Source organism: Sinocyclocheilus rhinocerous, unplaced genomic scaffold (assembly GCF_001515625.1).
Source record: "Sinocyclocheilus rhinocerous isolate Xijiao unplaced genomic scaffold, SAMN03320098_v1.1 scaffold70, whole genome shotgun sequence".
Taxonomy (NCBI): Eukaryota; Metazoa; Chordata; class Actinopteri; order Cypriniformes; family Cyprinidae; genus Sinocyclocheilus; species Sinocyclocheilus rhinocerous.
Genome location: NW_015624555.1, coordinates 328,121 through 344,925, shown reverse-complemented (window position 1 = coordinate 344,925; position 16,805 = coordinate 328,121). Strand labels below are relative to the sequence as shown.

The 16,805-nt window shown below is 36.1% G+C and overlaps 1 protein-coding gene across 1 annotated transcript in view; it reads right to left on the bottom strand.

Annotated features, from left to right (window-relative positions):
• The window catches only part of LOC107742425 (AF4/FMR2 family member 2-like), a 221,854-nt gene that overhangs the window by 25,371 nt on the left and 179,678 nt on the right, over nt 1-16,805 (bottom strand). Inside the window, exon 12 of the mRNA XM_016555376.1 lies at nt 850-1,012. Coding sequence (XP_016410862.1) covers nt 850-1,012 — 163 coding nt within the window. The remainder of the gene's footprint in view (nt 1-849; nt 1,013-16,805) is intronic.

Below are 16,805 nucleotides of genomic sequence, written 5' to 3'. Positions count from 1 at the left end.
TCAGTCAGTCAATCAATCAATCAATCAATCAATGTCAGTCAGTCAGTCAATCAATCAATCAATCAATCAATGTCAGTCAGTCAGTCAATCAATCAATCAATCAATCAATCATGTGGAAATAATATTTTACTGAATTTAAATGATGCTTATGATAGGAATATTGTAATGTTTTTTTTACTTATTTTATGTATCTTATTTTAATATTTTATGGCTTTATGCTCATGACAATTAAACAATTTTCTCCTTCAAATTCCAATTAGAGTAATATTCCAGTAATGTTTGTTTTTAGTTTCGTTTAATGTTTTTTTTTAATCATTAAGGCAAAACAAATTCTAACAATCGACTGCTACCAAAAATAAAATTTACTACAGTATTTTTGGATACTACAACAATAAAACATTTAAATAACAATTTCTTTTCACATTACAGTAATGAGATTTTTTCGTATTACAGTAACAGCAACTGTGCTTAAATGCAAATAAAAAATTTCACATTCAAATCAAAATAGCACTATCTGCAGTAAATACAGTTTTAAATCAGCTTCATAGAAAAGTAAAGATGGTATATTAACAACTGAGTGTGTCTTGACAGGCCTTCCAATATTTTGCCACTGAGGTGTCAGGCATACTTTTTTAAAGCAGCTTCATAGAAATTATACACAAATCTTAAGGGGTTCATTAATTAGAATGGAGTGTCCACATATTTTTGGCCCTATACTGCAGTGTATGATTTGAACTGAGATACACCTGTAACAACAAGTAAGCCATCAGCGAATAGAATGAACAGACGAGTCATGGATCAATGTGAGGATGTGTTGTGACAGTTTGAGAGGTGTAAAGTGATCAGTACCTCTGGTGTGGCAGCACGGGACGCTCGGTTGCACTCACTGTCACTGGAACTGCTCTCGCTGTCCGAGTCGGATTCAGAGCTGCTCTCCGATTCACTGGAACTGCCCGAGGCGCCACTGGAGTGACCGGTCGGTTCGCTGGTCCGCGGTGTGGTTCCAGCGAGGCTTTAGGCAAAAGAACAGAGGAGAATATTTGTCAAATGATATGACACACTTCAAAACACACAAATGTGCCATTGACAGCACAGATGTAGGTACAGGTTGTTTTATTAATGCACATTGGATTTTATTAAACAGCAGGAGAAACTGGGCCAATGCATTCATCAGCGGAACCTTTGACATGTTGTATCAGACAGAGCTGTAAAGCTGTGGAAGCCCGTTTCTGCCACAGTATAAAAAAATTAAAATAAAATAAAAAAGGTAATTGTGACTTTACATCTCACAATTCTGAGTTTATATCTCGCAGTTCTGCCTTTTTTCAGAATTCTGAGTTTACATCCACCAATTTTAAGTTTGTATCTCACAATTCTGACTTTTTCCCCCTCTGAAAACAGTTTACATTTTGCAGTTTATATCTTGCAATTCTGTTTTTTTTCCACCAAATAATTAAAAAAAAGGTAATTGTTGACTTTTTGCACAGTTCTGACTTTTTTCTTGCAATTGCTTTTGAGTTTATCTCTCACAATTTTGACTTTTCTGCTCAGAATTGCAAAGTTAACATTTCGCAATTTTGAATTTTTTTGTCTCAGAATTGTAAATTTATATCTCACAATTCTGAGTTTATATCTTGTATTTTCTGCCTTTTTCTCAGAATTGTCACATAATATAAACTCAAAATGGTGAGAAAATTAGTTAGAATTGTGAGATAAAAAACTTTTTTTTTATTCCGTAGTGAAAACAAGTTTTCATAGTATAGAACCTGCCTAATACCATTAAAAAAATAAATAATTCATGCTCAAAATTTAAATTCTATCATCATGTACTTACCCTCATGTTGTTTTATTATTTTTTCCCCATGACAGCTATTACATTATAGTTCAAGTCTTTAAAATATCAGACACTACAATTAATTTTTTTTGTTAAATATTACTTCAATAGCCTTCATATTTCTTTCATCTAAACATTTAAAACACACACACACACACACACATTTATTTTTCAACACTAGCTGATGCTGCTCTGGACAAGCAACTAACAAAGAGACAACTGAACCAATTGATGATAGACTACATCACTTACAGAGAGACAGAGATAGAAAGATATAAATAGAAAGAAAATGAGCAAGGAAAGAAAGTGTTTGTTTACTTCTCCACCTAAGGGGCTATTACTCGGCTCTGTCTCAGAGTTATCAGTCATACTCAGCATTATTTATGAGTTCATGAAAGGCCACAGTGCTCTAATCCAATAAGTACTTCACTTCTCATGGTATCCTCAGATGTGGCCATCCAAGATTGTTCTACATGGAGTCAAACATGCCAGAAGGAGGCAAATTAAATTCCTTTCCAAAGGTCAGACCAGGCTGCTTTATGTTGACACTTCATTAGAGATTATATTACGACAAGAAAAAGCGCTCTGGTCTACAGCTGTGTCATGACATAAGCTGTATTCAAAATTGCCCACTTGTTCACTCATGCACTATCAATGTGCAGCAAAAACAAACTACCTGACAGCCAGTGTGGTCTACAGCGAAAATGCATGCTCGGCATCACATTAAATACAGTACAGAATATCAAACCAAGTGGTGGATGTTAGACCTTTTCTCAGAACAACATTTTTCTGACTTTTAATCAACTGATGAAAAGGTTATATATTTTTTTTTTATTTATTTTTTTTTATCTAATGCAACAAAAAAAAAAATATATAGTTCAAATTTTAATGTTATATTTAATATACATTAAACCTCTTAATCAAATACCACCTGAAAGAAATATGACTCAGTTACAGAAAGCACTGTGAAATGTGCTGTTCTTTCAAAACACCAACCTCTGTGACCTTTGACTATGCAAATAGCACTGATTGGTGTGATACACACATACAAACCGAAAGAAAAGAAAGATAGCAGAAGGTAATTTTCTCTCCATCTTTTTGTCTTAATAAGGTTGACCTTTGGTTAGCAGCTGTGGAATCTCATGAGAGAAAGGCAAGTCTTCCTGAGAAACCTGGTTCCTTTACCTTTTGTCACAGATGATATTGTTTACTTTTTAACACAATACAACACCCTACTAATTAACTTAATTTCACCCTTTTTATGTATGAAAAATGTATAATATACTATAATATAATATAATATAATATACATGGATTCACTACAGAAGGCCTTTATTAACCCCCCGGAGCCGTGTGAAGCATGTTTTATTATGAACGCGCGCGCTTTATTTGACGACTTGTGGACTGTTCAACTACAACACCCGCTGACTGCAATGATAGAGCTTGGAATAGCCAGGACAATTTTTAATATAACTCCGACTGGATTCGTCAGAAAGAAGAAAGTCATATACACCTAGGGTGCTTCGAGGGTGAATAACAAGCCAATTTTAATTTTTGGGTGAACTAACCCTTTAACTTCCATGAAGGGGGCCTTAGTTCAGATTTGCTGTAGATTTGCCAAGCATATAATGTCATGAAAAGTAAACAAAGTTTACTTATCATCATTATTCATAATTAAAGATATATTCGTCCCCAAACAGATCGGATAGAGTAGCTTTGGGAATAGCTTTCTCCTTGTAAAGCAGCACACGTTGCATGAACACAGGAAGCAGGAAGTGTTTCCCTGAAGGAGTTACAGCGGGCCCTGGGCAAACTCAACTAGAACTGGGCCACTGGGACTGAAAGAACTGGATAAATTAAACGAACATTTCAATGCTGCATTATAAGGAACGATAACATATCTGCTTTCATAAGGGTTTATGTTAGACACTTCAAGGTCTGAAAACTAGTAGACTAAGAAAAATGCTTATGCCAAGGTTTAAAAAACAAACAAACTGTGAAATGTGATATTACCAGCGACTCTACATTGTAAGAGATAAGTGTAAATATTTCAGTTCATGAACTATATAAATACCATAGCTGCTTCACAAATACCATATTAGCATTTATTTACAATCCGTCTTGAAACTCTCAGCGCACACAACACACTATATACTCACACATACACAAGTGCGCAAATATATTTCTCAAATCCACTCACAAGTAATGCCGTGTGAAAGCCGTCAAGGCTCTTATTAACATTCAGTAAGGGAAGAGTTTGCAGAGGCCTCCTAGTTTATCATGGCTTTAAATAATGTGCTGTCAATGCACGTTGCTGTTACAAACCCAAAAAGATCTCCAGGCATAAGCAAAACATCTTAAATAACTCTAATGAATAAATAACAATATTTAGAACAATTTACACTTTAAATATTCATGCTTTATAATGAAGCAATTTTCCAGGCTGGTGCTAAGCAGTAGGGAATATGAGACCACATGTACACGCAAATATAAACACTAGCTAGACTTCTGTAGTCTGTTACACGAAGATAGTTGAACAAACTCTGAGTTTTAGAGAAGGTTTAGGGTTGACGAAAGCAAACAAATCCAACCCGGTATAGACGCTATAAAGGTCCTCTGTCAACTCAGGGTTTGATCCAGAGATCTGGTGAGATCTGGTGAAAATTGTAAGAGATTGTTTTGAAAAACATCCTGAATTTAATTCAATGCATTTACAAGGCAGGGAAAACAAACACTGCTGCTGAGAAAGATCCACATTGGTCCACACTGGAGCTTGTTGCCCATCGAATTTGGCCATCCCATTTCACACCAACCAAATAAACCAAACTCTGACTCGCCTAAAAGCTCTAGCATCTAAAATATATTCAAAACACGCCATCCATGGCTCTTGGTAACAGAAAAACAAGCTAATACAAGGGCCGAAGATGTGACCTCTCCCCTGAGATTATCACAGGTCACACCGACACAAAGGCTGATGCATCACTGGAAGCAACGGGGACCCCATCGACTAGTGTTTTTCTCTCTGTTTACACTGATACCATAATCTCAGATCAATGTGACAGATAGTCACAGCCTGGCGGTCTGTCTGATGGGCCGGATTGCAGATGGAGAGAGCTTACAATGGAGGGGGGCAAGAAAAAGCAGTGTCTGAGAGATGCCAGAGACTCATTAAGACCCGAGTTCATCCAGAAATTCCACTAAGGCAACTAGCCGATCGAATCGAGCGCTGCAGCTCGGGACTTCAGCAGGCCCCCTTTGTTCTCGTATTTGTTTGTAGTTTGTAATTATTTGCAGATCTATCAAAAAAGCATCCTAACGAACCCTGAGCAAGTTTGCATTATTATTCTCGCCGTCTCCCGCCGTGTCTCATATCCAAGAGTAGAACTGTCTGTTTTTTCAACCTTTCCTTCAATGAACTTTAATAGTTAATTATAGATGAACGAATCCTACAGTCGCTGGAGCAGGCAGAGACCTGGGCCGCTGCTCAGAAGCCCACGTTTGATTTCATTCCCTTTAGAAAGAGAGCTGGGGCCATTTCAGACATCTAGTCTGGACCGCAAACCTGTCAATACCGCCAGCCAGCCAGACGTCTTCGGCGCAGGAGAATTGAACGAACTGTCAATTTATGATTTCCATCAATAAGTTACATTTGAAAAGTTCAAAAGAATTCGAGGACGCGATGTCTTGGCATTAAACACGATTATGTGTTTGGTGGGCGAAAGCAACAAAGAGTTTAAAGCATGAAACGATGGGGAGAGAAGATGAGAAGAGACCTGAAGGAGTTTCATTTATAAGTCATCAACCCACCGCCTCATATAGCGATCATCTGCGTGCAGCGCATGCATTATTTTTTTATAGATCACCCTGAAGAATAACTCGCCACACATCTCTACGATGATGATTGTGACTTCCCTTTGCCCTTAAATCCATTACAAGCTTTATTTGATTCAATCAATGCTCTGTTCGCATGAGGAATGGATTATAGATCCTGTTTCAAAACAAGACTGCGATTCCTGAATCATTACAAGATCCGTTCTCTTCATTTCACAACAGAGACACACTGAGCATATTTACAAGTTGATGGTTGGTTTCCCAAGCTCAGATTGGGTCTGGTCCTTGATTAAAATGTTTCAACTGTCTGCGAATGTTCAAAACAAGACCATAATTCCATCTGAGTTGCTTACACTGATTACTTTCTGTGCAAACACATCACAGATGTCAAATGCATTTCCATACCATAATCTAAAGCAGTGCTTTTCAACTGGTGGGTTCCTGGTACATTCTGATTAGGTCAGGAAAAAACAATGGTAATTGCAAATAAAATGCAAATAATCATATAATAGTGTGTCATTATGATAATAGCAAAATAAACTGGCTTATCAACATTTAAAGCAAGGAGAAACCACATGCGGAATGCGGAAACCAACATCAACCAATTCGGCCTATTTCATGCTCATTATTGTATATATTTTTGGGTCTATGCAGTTTGTTTTAAAGTTAATACACACTATATTTAATATTAAGCACTTTGTGTTACTTGTATACAATTTTGTTTCTGTGTTGGGTCACCACTTGATGTCCAAGCCAAACCACTGATCTGAAGATGGTCAGTTGCTCTTGAATCACCTGTACCGTAACCCACAATCCCTCTGTCTTTAAAAGCATTTTTAATTTAAGAAAATTTAAGAAAAATTACGGACCAACCCCATCACTGTCTCTATGGACGTTTTTGGCTTTGTTGTGGCAATACAGCCATATATGGTCCAGTCATTAAGTTTCTACTTGCTTTGAATGGTTAACTTGCACTCCATTTAAGTAGGACACACTTACTGAAGTGTCTGAGTTGGCGACATTTACATGCTATTTTCATGCTGGGCTTTTAACAGAAGCTGGCGGTTGTTATCTGGGAATAACATACCGCTGGATGGCGCGATTGACCAATCAGAATCAAGTATTCCACAGAGCCGTGTAATAAGGCTTGTTAGTGATTACATGGTAGGAGGAATCCAAGTCATCTAGAGACCAGAAAACAAGAGACTTGAGGGTGGGCTCTTTTGACCAGTAAGCAACCATCCAGAACACCTTAACAACTGTATAGCAAAACCTGGAAATCACCATAAATGCCAACGAAACCACCTTGCAACCATCAAAAACCACCTTAGCAAGCACACTGAAACATCCTGGCAAGTTTTCATGAGGTTTTGCCCTTAATAAATCCAGTTTAATATGCTAATAAAAGAAAAGGCAGTACTATGATATTTAGAAAATATTTGCAAAAGCACACTTCGTGAATATTTTCTTATTTTTTTGTAGCTTCCATTGTTTCATGTACTATGAGCAACATTCCCTAGGTAACCTAAATGTTTTACCCATTTTATATTTACATTCATGCATTTTGGCAGATGCTTTTATCCAAAGCATGCAAGGGACTCATTTGATCAGTTCATTCCCTGGGAATCAAACCCAGGACCTTGGTGTTGCCAGCGCTGTGCTCTACAGATTGAGCTACAGGAATATTACCCAAATGTTCATGATTTTGAAACGCTCCATATGTGGCTTTCTTTAAATATCAAAGTCTCACAGAAAAGCCCCAAAGGCTCCAGATGGAGATATTTCTCACATAATTATGCTTGTTTGGAGTTGTGTTTTTTCCAGAAAGAGCAGGACCACGGCCATTGCAAAGGGAGGTGCGCGAATCCCAGGCCTCTCTTTGGCCCGTCTTAAAGCATTCTGAGAGGGCTAAAAGAACATATCCCACCGCCTTGGACAGCACTTCCCATGCTACAATGCCAAATGAGATGAATCAAAGCTAACAAGCTAAATCAAAGGAAAGTTAAATGTCAAAGTTAATAGTAGATTTACAAGGATATATTACGCATACATACAGTTATGAGGTGGCTGTTCAGTTCAAGGCTTGCCAACTACCAGAAAACAGGATGAACTTTTGACCATTTTGGTCATAAAATGGGAATTCATGAAGCAATTGTATCCTAACTGTTTGAGGTAACAAACTAAAATGATTAAATTTTGTATTGACACTTGGTCCACTTTTCCCGAAATGACAGCATTTAGCTTCAAAATAACAACCTATAGCAGGTCCTATAACAGTATATGTACTGTACAGTATATTTGCATGTGCAATCTAATTAATGACCATTTTAGAAGCTAATGAGCAACATTTAAGATAGATGACTTTATAAGACATTATGAAGTGGAGTCACCTGATATTCACACAATTAGATCCACATCACTGGAGCTTGATTTGATTTCATATGTTGCCTTTGAGAGACAAAATGTCATTGTTGACACATTAAACAAGTTATTAATATGTAGAGGGATTTCTGAGCAAGCTTTGCCCCATCTAGATACTCCAAACACACATTCTCAACTGTGAGTGCAATTAAGAAGTGGAGAAATGAATGAGATGGAGAGTGAAAGAGGGAGAAAGAATAGAGATGTAGGATGTTAATAGATTACAGCTGAATGAAAAAGCATAAATGAATTAAGATGCAAACAAAGCAGCACACATTAAGCACTGGTTGACTATGATTAATATGTGAAGGGCTCACACTATTGAGAAAAGGAACTCTGGCCAAGAGAGATTAAAGGAGCCATTAAGAAAAAGGTGTTATAATATTCCTCTAATTACACAAATCAGTTATTGAAAACAGAGCTGTTTCCCTCGATGATGCATTTGTATGGCTGATCTCGTGTTCATGTAAACACACAGTTTCATGAGTTAAAAAAAACACAGATAACATTGAAATTACTTTAATATCTCTTTCTGAGAAGCATGTATAATTTATTAAAGATATTCGTGTGGTTTTCAGTGATTGATGCTGAAACGAACTAGTTCTAATAAACTGAATAATAGATAGACAAGAAACAAAATTGCTAAAACAGTATTAACTTATTCTACTCAAAATTCAGAAAGAAGTATTTGAAATATGAAATACATTATTATCTGTTGACAGTCTGTCAGTAGAGTTTGGAAATGATACACTTCTGTTAATTGGCTAGGCATACAGACTTAATAGGTAAAGAGCCAATGCCACTTATATCTAATTTTCCAAATATTGTCTGGCCAATGTATTCCCTTAATTGAAAAAACAAAAAACAAAATCCATTTTAGCACACTTTTAAAAAGTTTGCTTACTACAGAAATTATATACTTGTATACTATGTTAATTGCAATTAAATTAAAGTAAGACTTCAGTACATCAGTAAAGTGTACTGCTGAATGCCACAAGCATACCATAAATGAAACTTAAATATACTTTTAAATATACTTTTTTAAACTTAAATATACTTTAGTGTCATTTCTATTGAAACTCGTGATTCATGTATTTAAATATACTTGAAATGACACATTTGTCATAATGAATGACACATTTGTTATGATGCATTAACATTAGTCATTATTAACAATATTAGTCAACACTGATGTTACAAAATAAATGTACTTCTTTAAAGCATGACAAAATATTACTGAAACACAATGATTTAAATGTACTTAAAAAAAAAAACTTTTCATTTGACATTCATAAAATAGTGTGTTTTAAGTGTACTTATGTGTAGTCATGAAAGAGCATTTAAGTGCCATTTTATTTTATAAATATTATATTATCTGCATGTACAGTTTTTGTGCACATTCAACATAATTAAACACTTTTTTCACAAGGGTTGATATATCACTATTCTTAAAACATCATAATGATATTCATAAAACTGAATAATTCACATTATTATGTCTTTAACCACTGTGAATTTGAAAGTAAAACATGAAATGCTATTTGTCAGGTGTAATTGCTAAGCATTACTATGACTGTTTTATTAAGTATAAGTCATGATGAGGTTTAGATACTTTTATAATGCCTTACATAAACACACTTCAGGGGATGTTTAAATGTTCAGTAAAACAAACTATGTCCACTATGAATACCATTGCCGTTGGTTACTTGGCAGAGTACTGCGGTACTGAGTGTCTTTCTGTGTTTATGTAGTTTGTAGTGTTGTTTAGGTGTGATCTAGTGTGTTCTCTCTCCAGGCACCAGAGTGCCCTCTTACCCTGCACTATTTCAGCTGGATACAAATGCTGAGCCACCCACAAGTTGCCAACACACACACACACACACACACACAGAGCTCAGCTGGGACCAGCAGAGCCTCAAATGCTGACACGCTCATTCTAAGTGCTGCTGGAAATCTAATGAAGCAGCAATTTGCACATTGTTGCTCATGGGCTCTCTATATTGAGCCTTATAAAAAGACCTCTGGCACAGAGGCAGAGATATGTCCTCTCTCATACACCCTCTCAATGCTAATGTTAGCACTCCGCTGGCTTTCATACACCATCAGAGGCTAATTGAAGCTTCACCTCACTCTAAAATCAATGATACGCCCTGCTGTATGAAAAAGTGAACTGTTTACATTGTCAGCCCTCCAATGACAATAACTAATTAGACCCTGTTTGTGATTATATACAAAAACCTGCTCTGAGAAAATGAGCATTGGTGACATTCACGCATTGTTTTGGGTTGATTTCATGGCATGATGTTGGTAACATAATTTTGACTTGTCTTTCACTTACTGTAGGCCCTTATAATTAAAGTGCACTGGGCCAGGATGTAAACATTAAAATATAGTGTTTCAAAATTATGATCACAAGACTAAAACTTTATATTTGCTGTGATTGTACGATAGAATGGCTTAATGACCTGTGAAGTTATATCCAATCTTTCAGTTTCACTGACACAACCATGTAATGTCGGTAAACCCAGTAACCTTTGCATGTAACATGCACAGATGCCAGTAAGGGAGTGTGTAAATGGAGCAAACTCTACTTAAAGGAAATACATCTGTAACATTTAACCAGAAGTACATCCATCCGTTTCAAAAAGAACGATTTAGACAAATTACAGCTCACCTTATAAACTGCTTTTTACTAAGTGCTTCACACTTCTGATACTAAATTATCTGGAAAGCAGGCTCTGTTCTATGGAAGAGTTTTCACCTCACAGGAAAAAAGAAAAAAACAAACAAACAGTAACTAAATTTCTAAACTAAACTTTAATTCTCACTTTTGCGACTATTTATTGTGATTGTGACTACATTGTAATTGCGATTTAATAACTTGTAAACTGTAACTTCAGATCTGAGAATCTTCTTTACAACTTTACATTGACAATTGTGACTTTATTTTCCAGTAATTACAACTTTATTTCTTACAATTTAAACTTCATATCGTTTATTTATTGTAATTTCACTGTAAATTCACCTTTATTTTTCACAGGTTCAAAGTTCATATTTCACGATCGCAAACTTCATTTCAATTTATTTCTATGCATTGTTTTTCCTTCACAATGAGGCAAAAAGTCACTTTCCAAAACCTTCAAAAACTGCTGAGACCATCACCGACTTTTCTTCTCTGCTATAGCTTGCTTCCTAATCTAGCTGTCAAATAAACCTGAATATTACAGATATTGTTGACTCCTTGGTAATCCCAAAAACATTTTTTGTCCTTTTTTGTTAGTCGCTTGTGGGTGTTCCTCACACGGATGGCAGCAGCCATACTGAGATGCTTTGGCTTCACTTTTCTATAGAGGAATGAATAGGAGACGCGTCGTCTATCTTTTTTTACAGTCTATGGTAGCTTGGATAAAAGTGTCTGCTAAATAGATAAAGGTAAATGTAAATTTCTCATAATTGCAACTATTGCTCACAATTTCAACTTCATTTCACAACTCTGACTTGAATAATCGCAACTTTATACGTTAAAATTGCGTCGCTGTCGCAGTTCTGATTTATTCTTGTAATTACGAATTCGTTTTACACAATCACAACTACGTTTTACACAATTTTGACCTTTTCCACAGTATTTGTCGCAATTTGCAATTTTATTTCTCATAATTATTTATACATCTAATTGTTAGAAAAGGACTTTTATTGCTTGTAATCGCAAATCACAGTGTAACTTTCTAATTTTGAACAATTACCGTATTGCATATTATTGTTTACCCTAAGTGGGTAATCAGAGTTATGCTGCAAATGATGTCGACAGAGCTTAACTTGCATTGAACCTGGATTGCTCCTTTAACAAGCCACTTCTTGAAATAAATGTAAATGTAAACAGACAGGTAATGATGACATACTGCACAAGAGCAAATTACATCCTCCATTAAAAAACACACATCACACACTTCAAACAGATGCTCTATAAGAAGTGTTTCTGAACAGGATTGTGTCTCAAGGAATGGAGAATCATTACACAACACCTCCATGTAAATCACCCCTTCATTTGCTTGATATATCTCCCACCATTAGAATTACCACTGTCTGTGGCTGCTAACTGCTGTTGTTCTCGAGCAGTTGGTTTGTTTCTGGCATGCGGTCATGGACGCAGACTTTCCAAATTGCCCCAAATGCACTAATTTCTCAAAGTCTTTGAGACAACGCATCATGTGAGTCAAAACCAGACAGGAGGACATTAATCTGTCTTCCGCTTGGAGATTAAAACACTTTCGGCATAAAAAGTGGGATCAGTTAATGAAAAATTCAGTCGGTGAAACTTGATGGGTGTAGGCCTGGAAAGGAGAGTGTGTTTTGACAGTGGAGGGAGAAACGTAAATTGAAGGGGAGAGTGGATCCACACTGAAAAACACATCAATAAATGAGTTGAAAATCTGGAGTGTGTGGAGCTTCGGGTAAGAGAAAGAGAGAAAGAGAGAGAGAGAGAGCAGGCTGGAGGCATTCAGAGAGTCTAATTACCTCAATAGAAGACCAGCCAGCATAGCACAAACTAACTCCAGCTGAGAGACTTGTGTGTGTGAGTGTGTGTGTGTGTGTGTGTGTGTGAGAGAGAAAGCATGCAATGTAGCCTGCAGCTGTTGTTGCTCTGATGCCCAACTCATCCTCTTAGCTCTGTGGTAAAAAGACGCCATAAATGCAGGGGGCTGAGCAGAAAAAAATTAATTCAGAATGACAGCTTTGCACCCTATTAGCAAACATTTCAGCTGTGATTATGACTCCAGCTTCGGTGTAAACGCATGTGAGTCATCCTCTCCACTGGCCTTTTGTTTTTAGCTTGATGGACTAATGGATATACACTCCAGAGCAAATTATACAGTGGCCAGATAAATGTCCTTTCAAGTTGTGGTCTCATGATGGTTTAGTGCTCTTAAACTTTTATTGGGCTTGTGTGGGGACAGTTTGGAAAACAAAGTCAGCTGCCGCACTCGATACTTTGGTATTGATTTTCAAGGGATGATGTGAACTTGAAAGAGTACATTTTTTTGGCTATGTCTTCTGGTGAAGTCATATCCAAATCAGGGGAATAAGGTATATGCCATTGGCTGCTAAACAACAACAAAAAGAAAAGGGGACCTCCAACAAACCGGGAAACTCTGAGAGGAGTTATAATTCAGGTACACGGGAGCTGTGTGGATATTAGAGATGTTTTCTAAGATGTGCTCTTTTGGGCTGAAACAAAATTTAGCTAATTCAACAATCTGGTGAATTGCACAAGATCCATCAAGAAACTATTAATATTTGGTGCAATAAATAAATAAATATAATAATAATAATAATAATTTACACTATCGTTCAAAAGTTTAGGTTCTTTTTTATTGTTTTTCAGAAATCTCCTACTGAGGCTGCATTTATTTGATACAGTAAACAATACAAAATACAAAAATACAGTATAAACAGTAATATTGTGAAATTTAAAAACAATAAAAAATAAAATAACATAAAATGAATTTTCAGCATCATTACTCCAGTCTTCAGTGTCACAAGATCCTTCAAAAATCATTCTAATATGATGATTTGCTGCTCAAGAAACATTTATTATTATTATCATATATTATTATTATTATGTTAATAAAATGGCTGTCCTGCTTAATATTTTTGTGGAAACCATGATTTTTTTCTTCAGGATTATTTGATCAATAGAAAGTTCAAAAGAACAGTTTTTTTTTTACATTATAAATGTCTTTACTGTCACTTTTAATCAATTTAATGCATCCTTGCTGAATGATCGTATTAACTTCTCATATATATATATATATATATATATATATAATTTTTTTTCCCTGTATATAAAGTAGATTTGTTACTGTCACTATGTCGATGAGTCCTGGATCACATGACTTGAGTTGTATTTGTTCTATACATAGCAACAGCAGGAGGAAAATTATTCTTATCCACAAACTGCGTCACAGTGTATCTACAAGTCATTAGCTGTGTATGCTAACATGTAGTGGCCAAATATATTTGGAATTGTGAAAATAAAGTTGACCTGAAGTGCTTTGTATTTACATGTGAGCGAGCCACGCTGGGAGTTCATCTGGAGTGTTCAAACACAAGCCACATTCTTGCAAACTGCCCTGAAACCAATTCAGTGCCCAGTCATTTACATACACTCTTAAAGGTAAAAGTTCCAAGAAGGGATTTTCACAGTGATGCCATAGAAGAACCATGGTTCCTCAAAGAACTTAAAGTGTACCATTTTTTTCCTAAGTGTGAAGAATCTGAATGACCTTTTTCCACTATAAAGAACGGCTCTTTCCCGAAGATGTAGGAATTTTGTCGCACATCCGTCATTTGAACCACACTGGTGAGAACTGTTGTTAATGACGTGAAGCAGGTGGTGGATTGATAACTTCTCAATTTAATGTCAGATTATTGCTGGAAATTATGAACATGACATCTGGGAACTGCTTCACTGTTTTTGTTCTCTGATATTTTGCGGGTTTCACTCTTTGGTTCCCATGTGGTACAAAAATACGCACTCATGTGTGCACTCCTCAAAAAAAGGATAGTTCACCCAAAATTTTTAATTCTGTCATCATTTACTCAACCCCATGTTTTTCCAAACCTGTATGACTTTCTCTCTTCTACTGAACACAAAAGAAGATATTTTAGAACCAAACAGTTACTTGTTCCCATTGACTTCCCTATATACTATGCAAAAAAACATAAGTCAGTTGGGTCCAACAACTGTTCAACTTCAAAATATCTTCTTTAGTGTTCAACAAAAACAGAATATAGGTTTGGAACAACTTGAGTGAATGATGACAGCATTTTAATTTTACATTCAGTAGCACTTTATTTTACAGTCCAATTCACATGTACATACTTTGTACTTGTTATAGCAATTACAATTACTGAGTAATAACTAGGTGCTAACCCTGAACCTTCCCCTAAACCTAACTCTAACCACATAGTTACCTTTTATTATCAGTTCTTTCATATGTAACAAGTAAATGCACGTAGGCCTATTGTAAATTAAAGTGTGCCGACATTGAATGAAGTGTGACTTTTTTTGCTGTTGCATTTTTCAATGAATTATGAGTAAATAAAAATAAGTAAATAAGTAAAAATAAATAAATACAACTTTATACAGTTACACAATTATATATACTATAAAATAAAATGCATATTATGAAGGGCCAAACAGGAAATAATTATATAAAATCTGTATATGTAGAAGTAAATTGTGAATATATAGAAGTCAGTCTGAATATATAAATGTAAATCAGAATATACAGTTTTAAGTCTAAATATATAGACACAAATCTGAATATATAGAAGTAAATCGGAATATAAATTTATAAACCTGAATATATACATGTAAATAGGGAATGTATGTAAATCTGAACATATAAGTCTGAATATATAAATGTAAATTGTGAATATGCAGTTATAAAATATGACTTGTAAATAAAGTGCAACCTTACATTTTCTTAAGAAAATGACATAGAATTACATTTATATATGTATGGAATGAAAGTGTAGATTGTACTATGTCAACTTGCTTATTTTGCTTAACTGCATGATCTATTTATGGTCCATATGTCATACAAACAAAAAACTATCATTCTAACCACAGGTTGAGAGCTGTAGTTCCAACTTCCACACAATTTAGCGATGCTGACTGTGAATGTTCACTGAGAGCTATGGATTGGGGAATCACCAAATCCTTGAACTAGTTTGGTAATGATGGAACTCGTGAGCTTAGTTGCTAACGATGCTTTTGTTAAATGCACCCCTGTTGATTAGCAAAACTGAGAAGTCATGAGAAGCCTACTTTAACAAAGTGATCAAGAAACACTGCATGGAATATTTTCAGTGCCATCAGATGTCCTCCTCTCTTCTTTCCCTGCATTGTCTGTTGCGTCTGGAACTCTAGATATTTCTAATTCATGGACCCTGGTTTCATTTATCTAAAAACAGTGCCTGAGAGTGAGGCAACATCACACTGAGGTCAACACCTCCTGCATCCCAGCTTCATCAAAACAGCCACTGTGCTGTGTTGCTCCAACACGACAAGGGCAGAATATTGCTCTGCATGCAGAAGTGCTAATGTATTCGAGCTGGATAATAGTCTCACCTTAAATTAATATGATTGTGTGTGCAGTGTTGACTGCCTCTGAGCGTATGCCATCCTGCAGATACAGAAACATTCCCCCACCCTCTGTTTCACCACCCACAGGGAGATACACCGCTAACGTCTGCGCGGTGCTCTGACAAGGCTGTAACGCGGCAGTTATTACAGTGCCACTGCACATTAGCGCTAACCTGACCCAGGCAACTGAGCCACAGCACGCTGCTGCCGCTAATCGCTAATGAAGCTCAATTACCATCACAGACACCTTTGTGTCAGAGCATCTATTCAGCGCTAACACTACCTGTTCCCCCACTAGCATCTGGACACTGTCCAAGCAGAGTTTGCAGTTAACCCGCTGTGCTAATAATGGCAGATTTTTTAAATTGCTAATGAGTGTGTTCTAATCATTTAACTGTGAAATATTCTGGAATACAAAGCAATTAAATGCAATACAAGTATGTAATTCCTTTATTATTCACACACTACATAACATCATTAAAGGGGTCATATGATGCGATTTCAATTTTTCCTTTCTCTTTGGAGTGTTACAAGCTCTTGGTGCATAAAGAAGATCTGTAAAGTTGC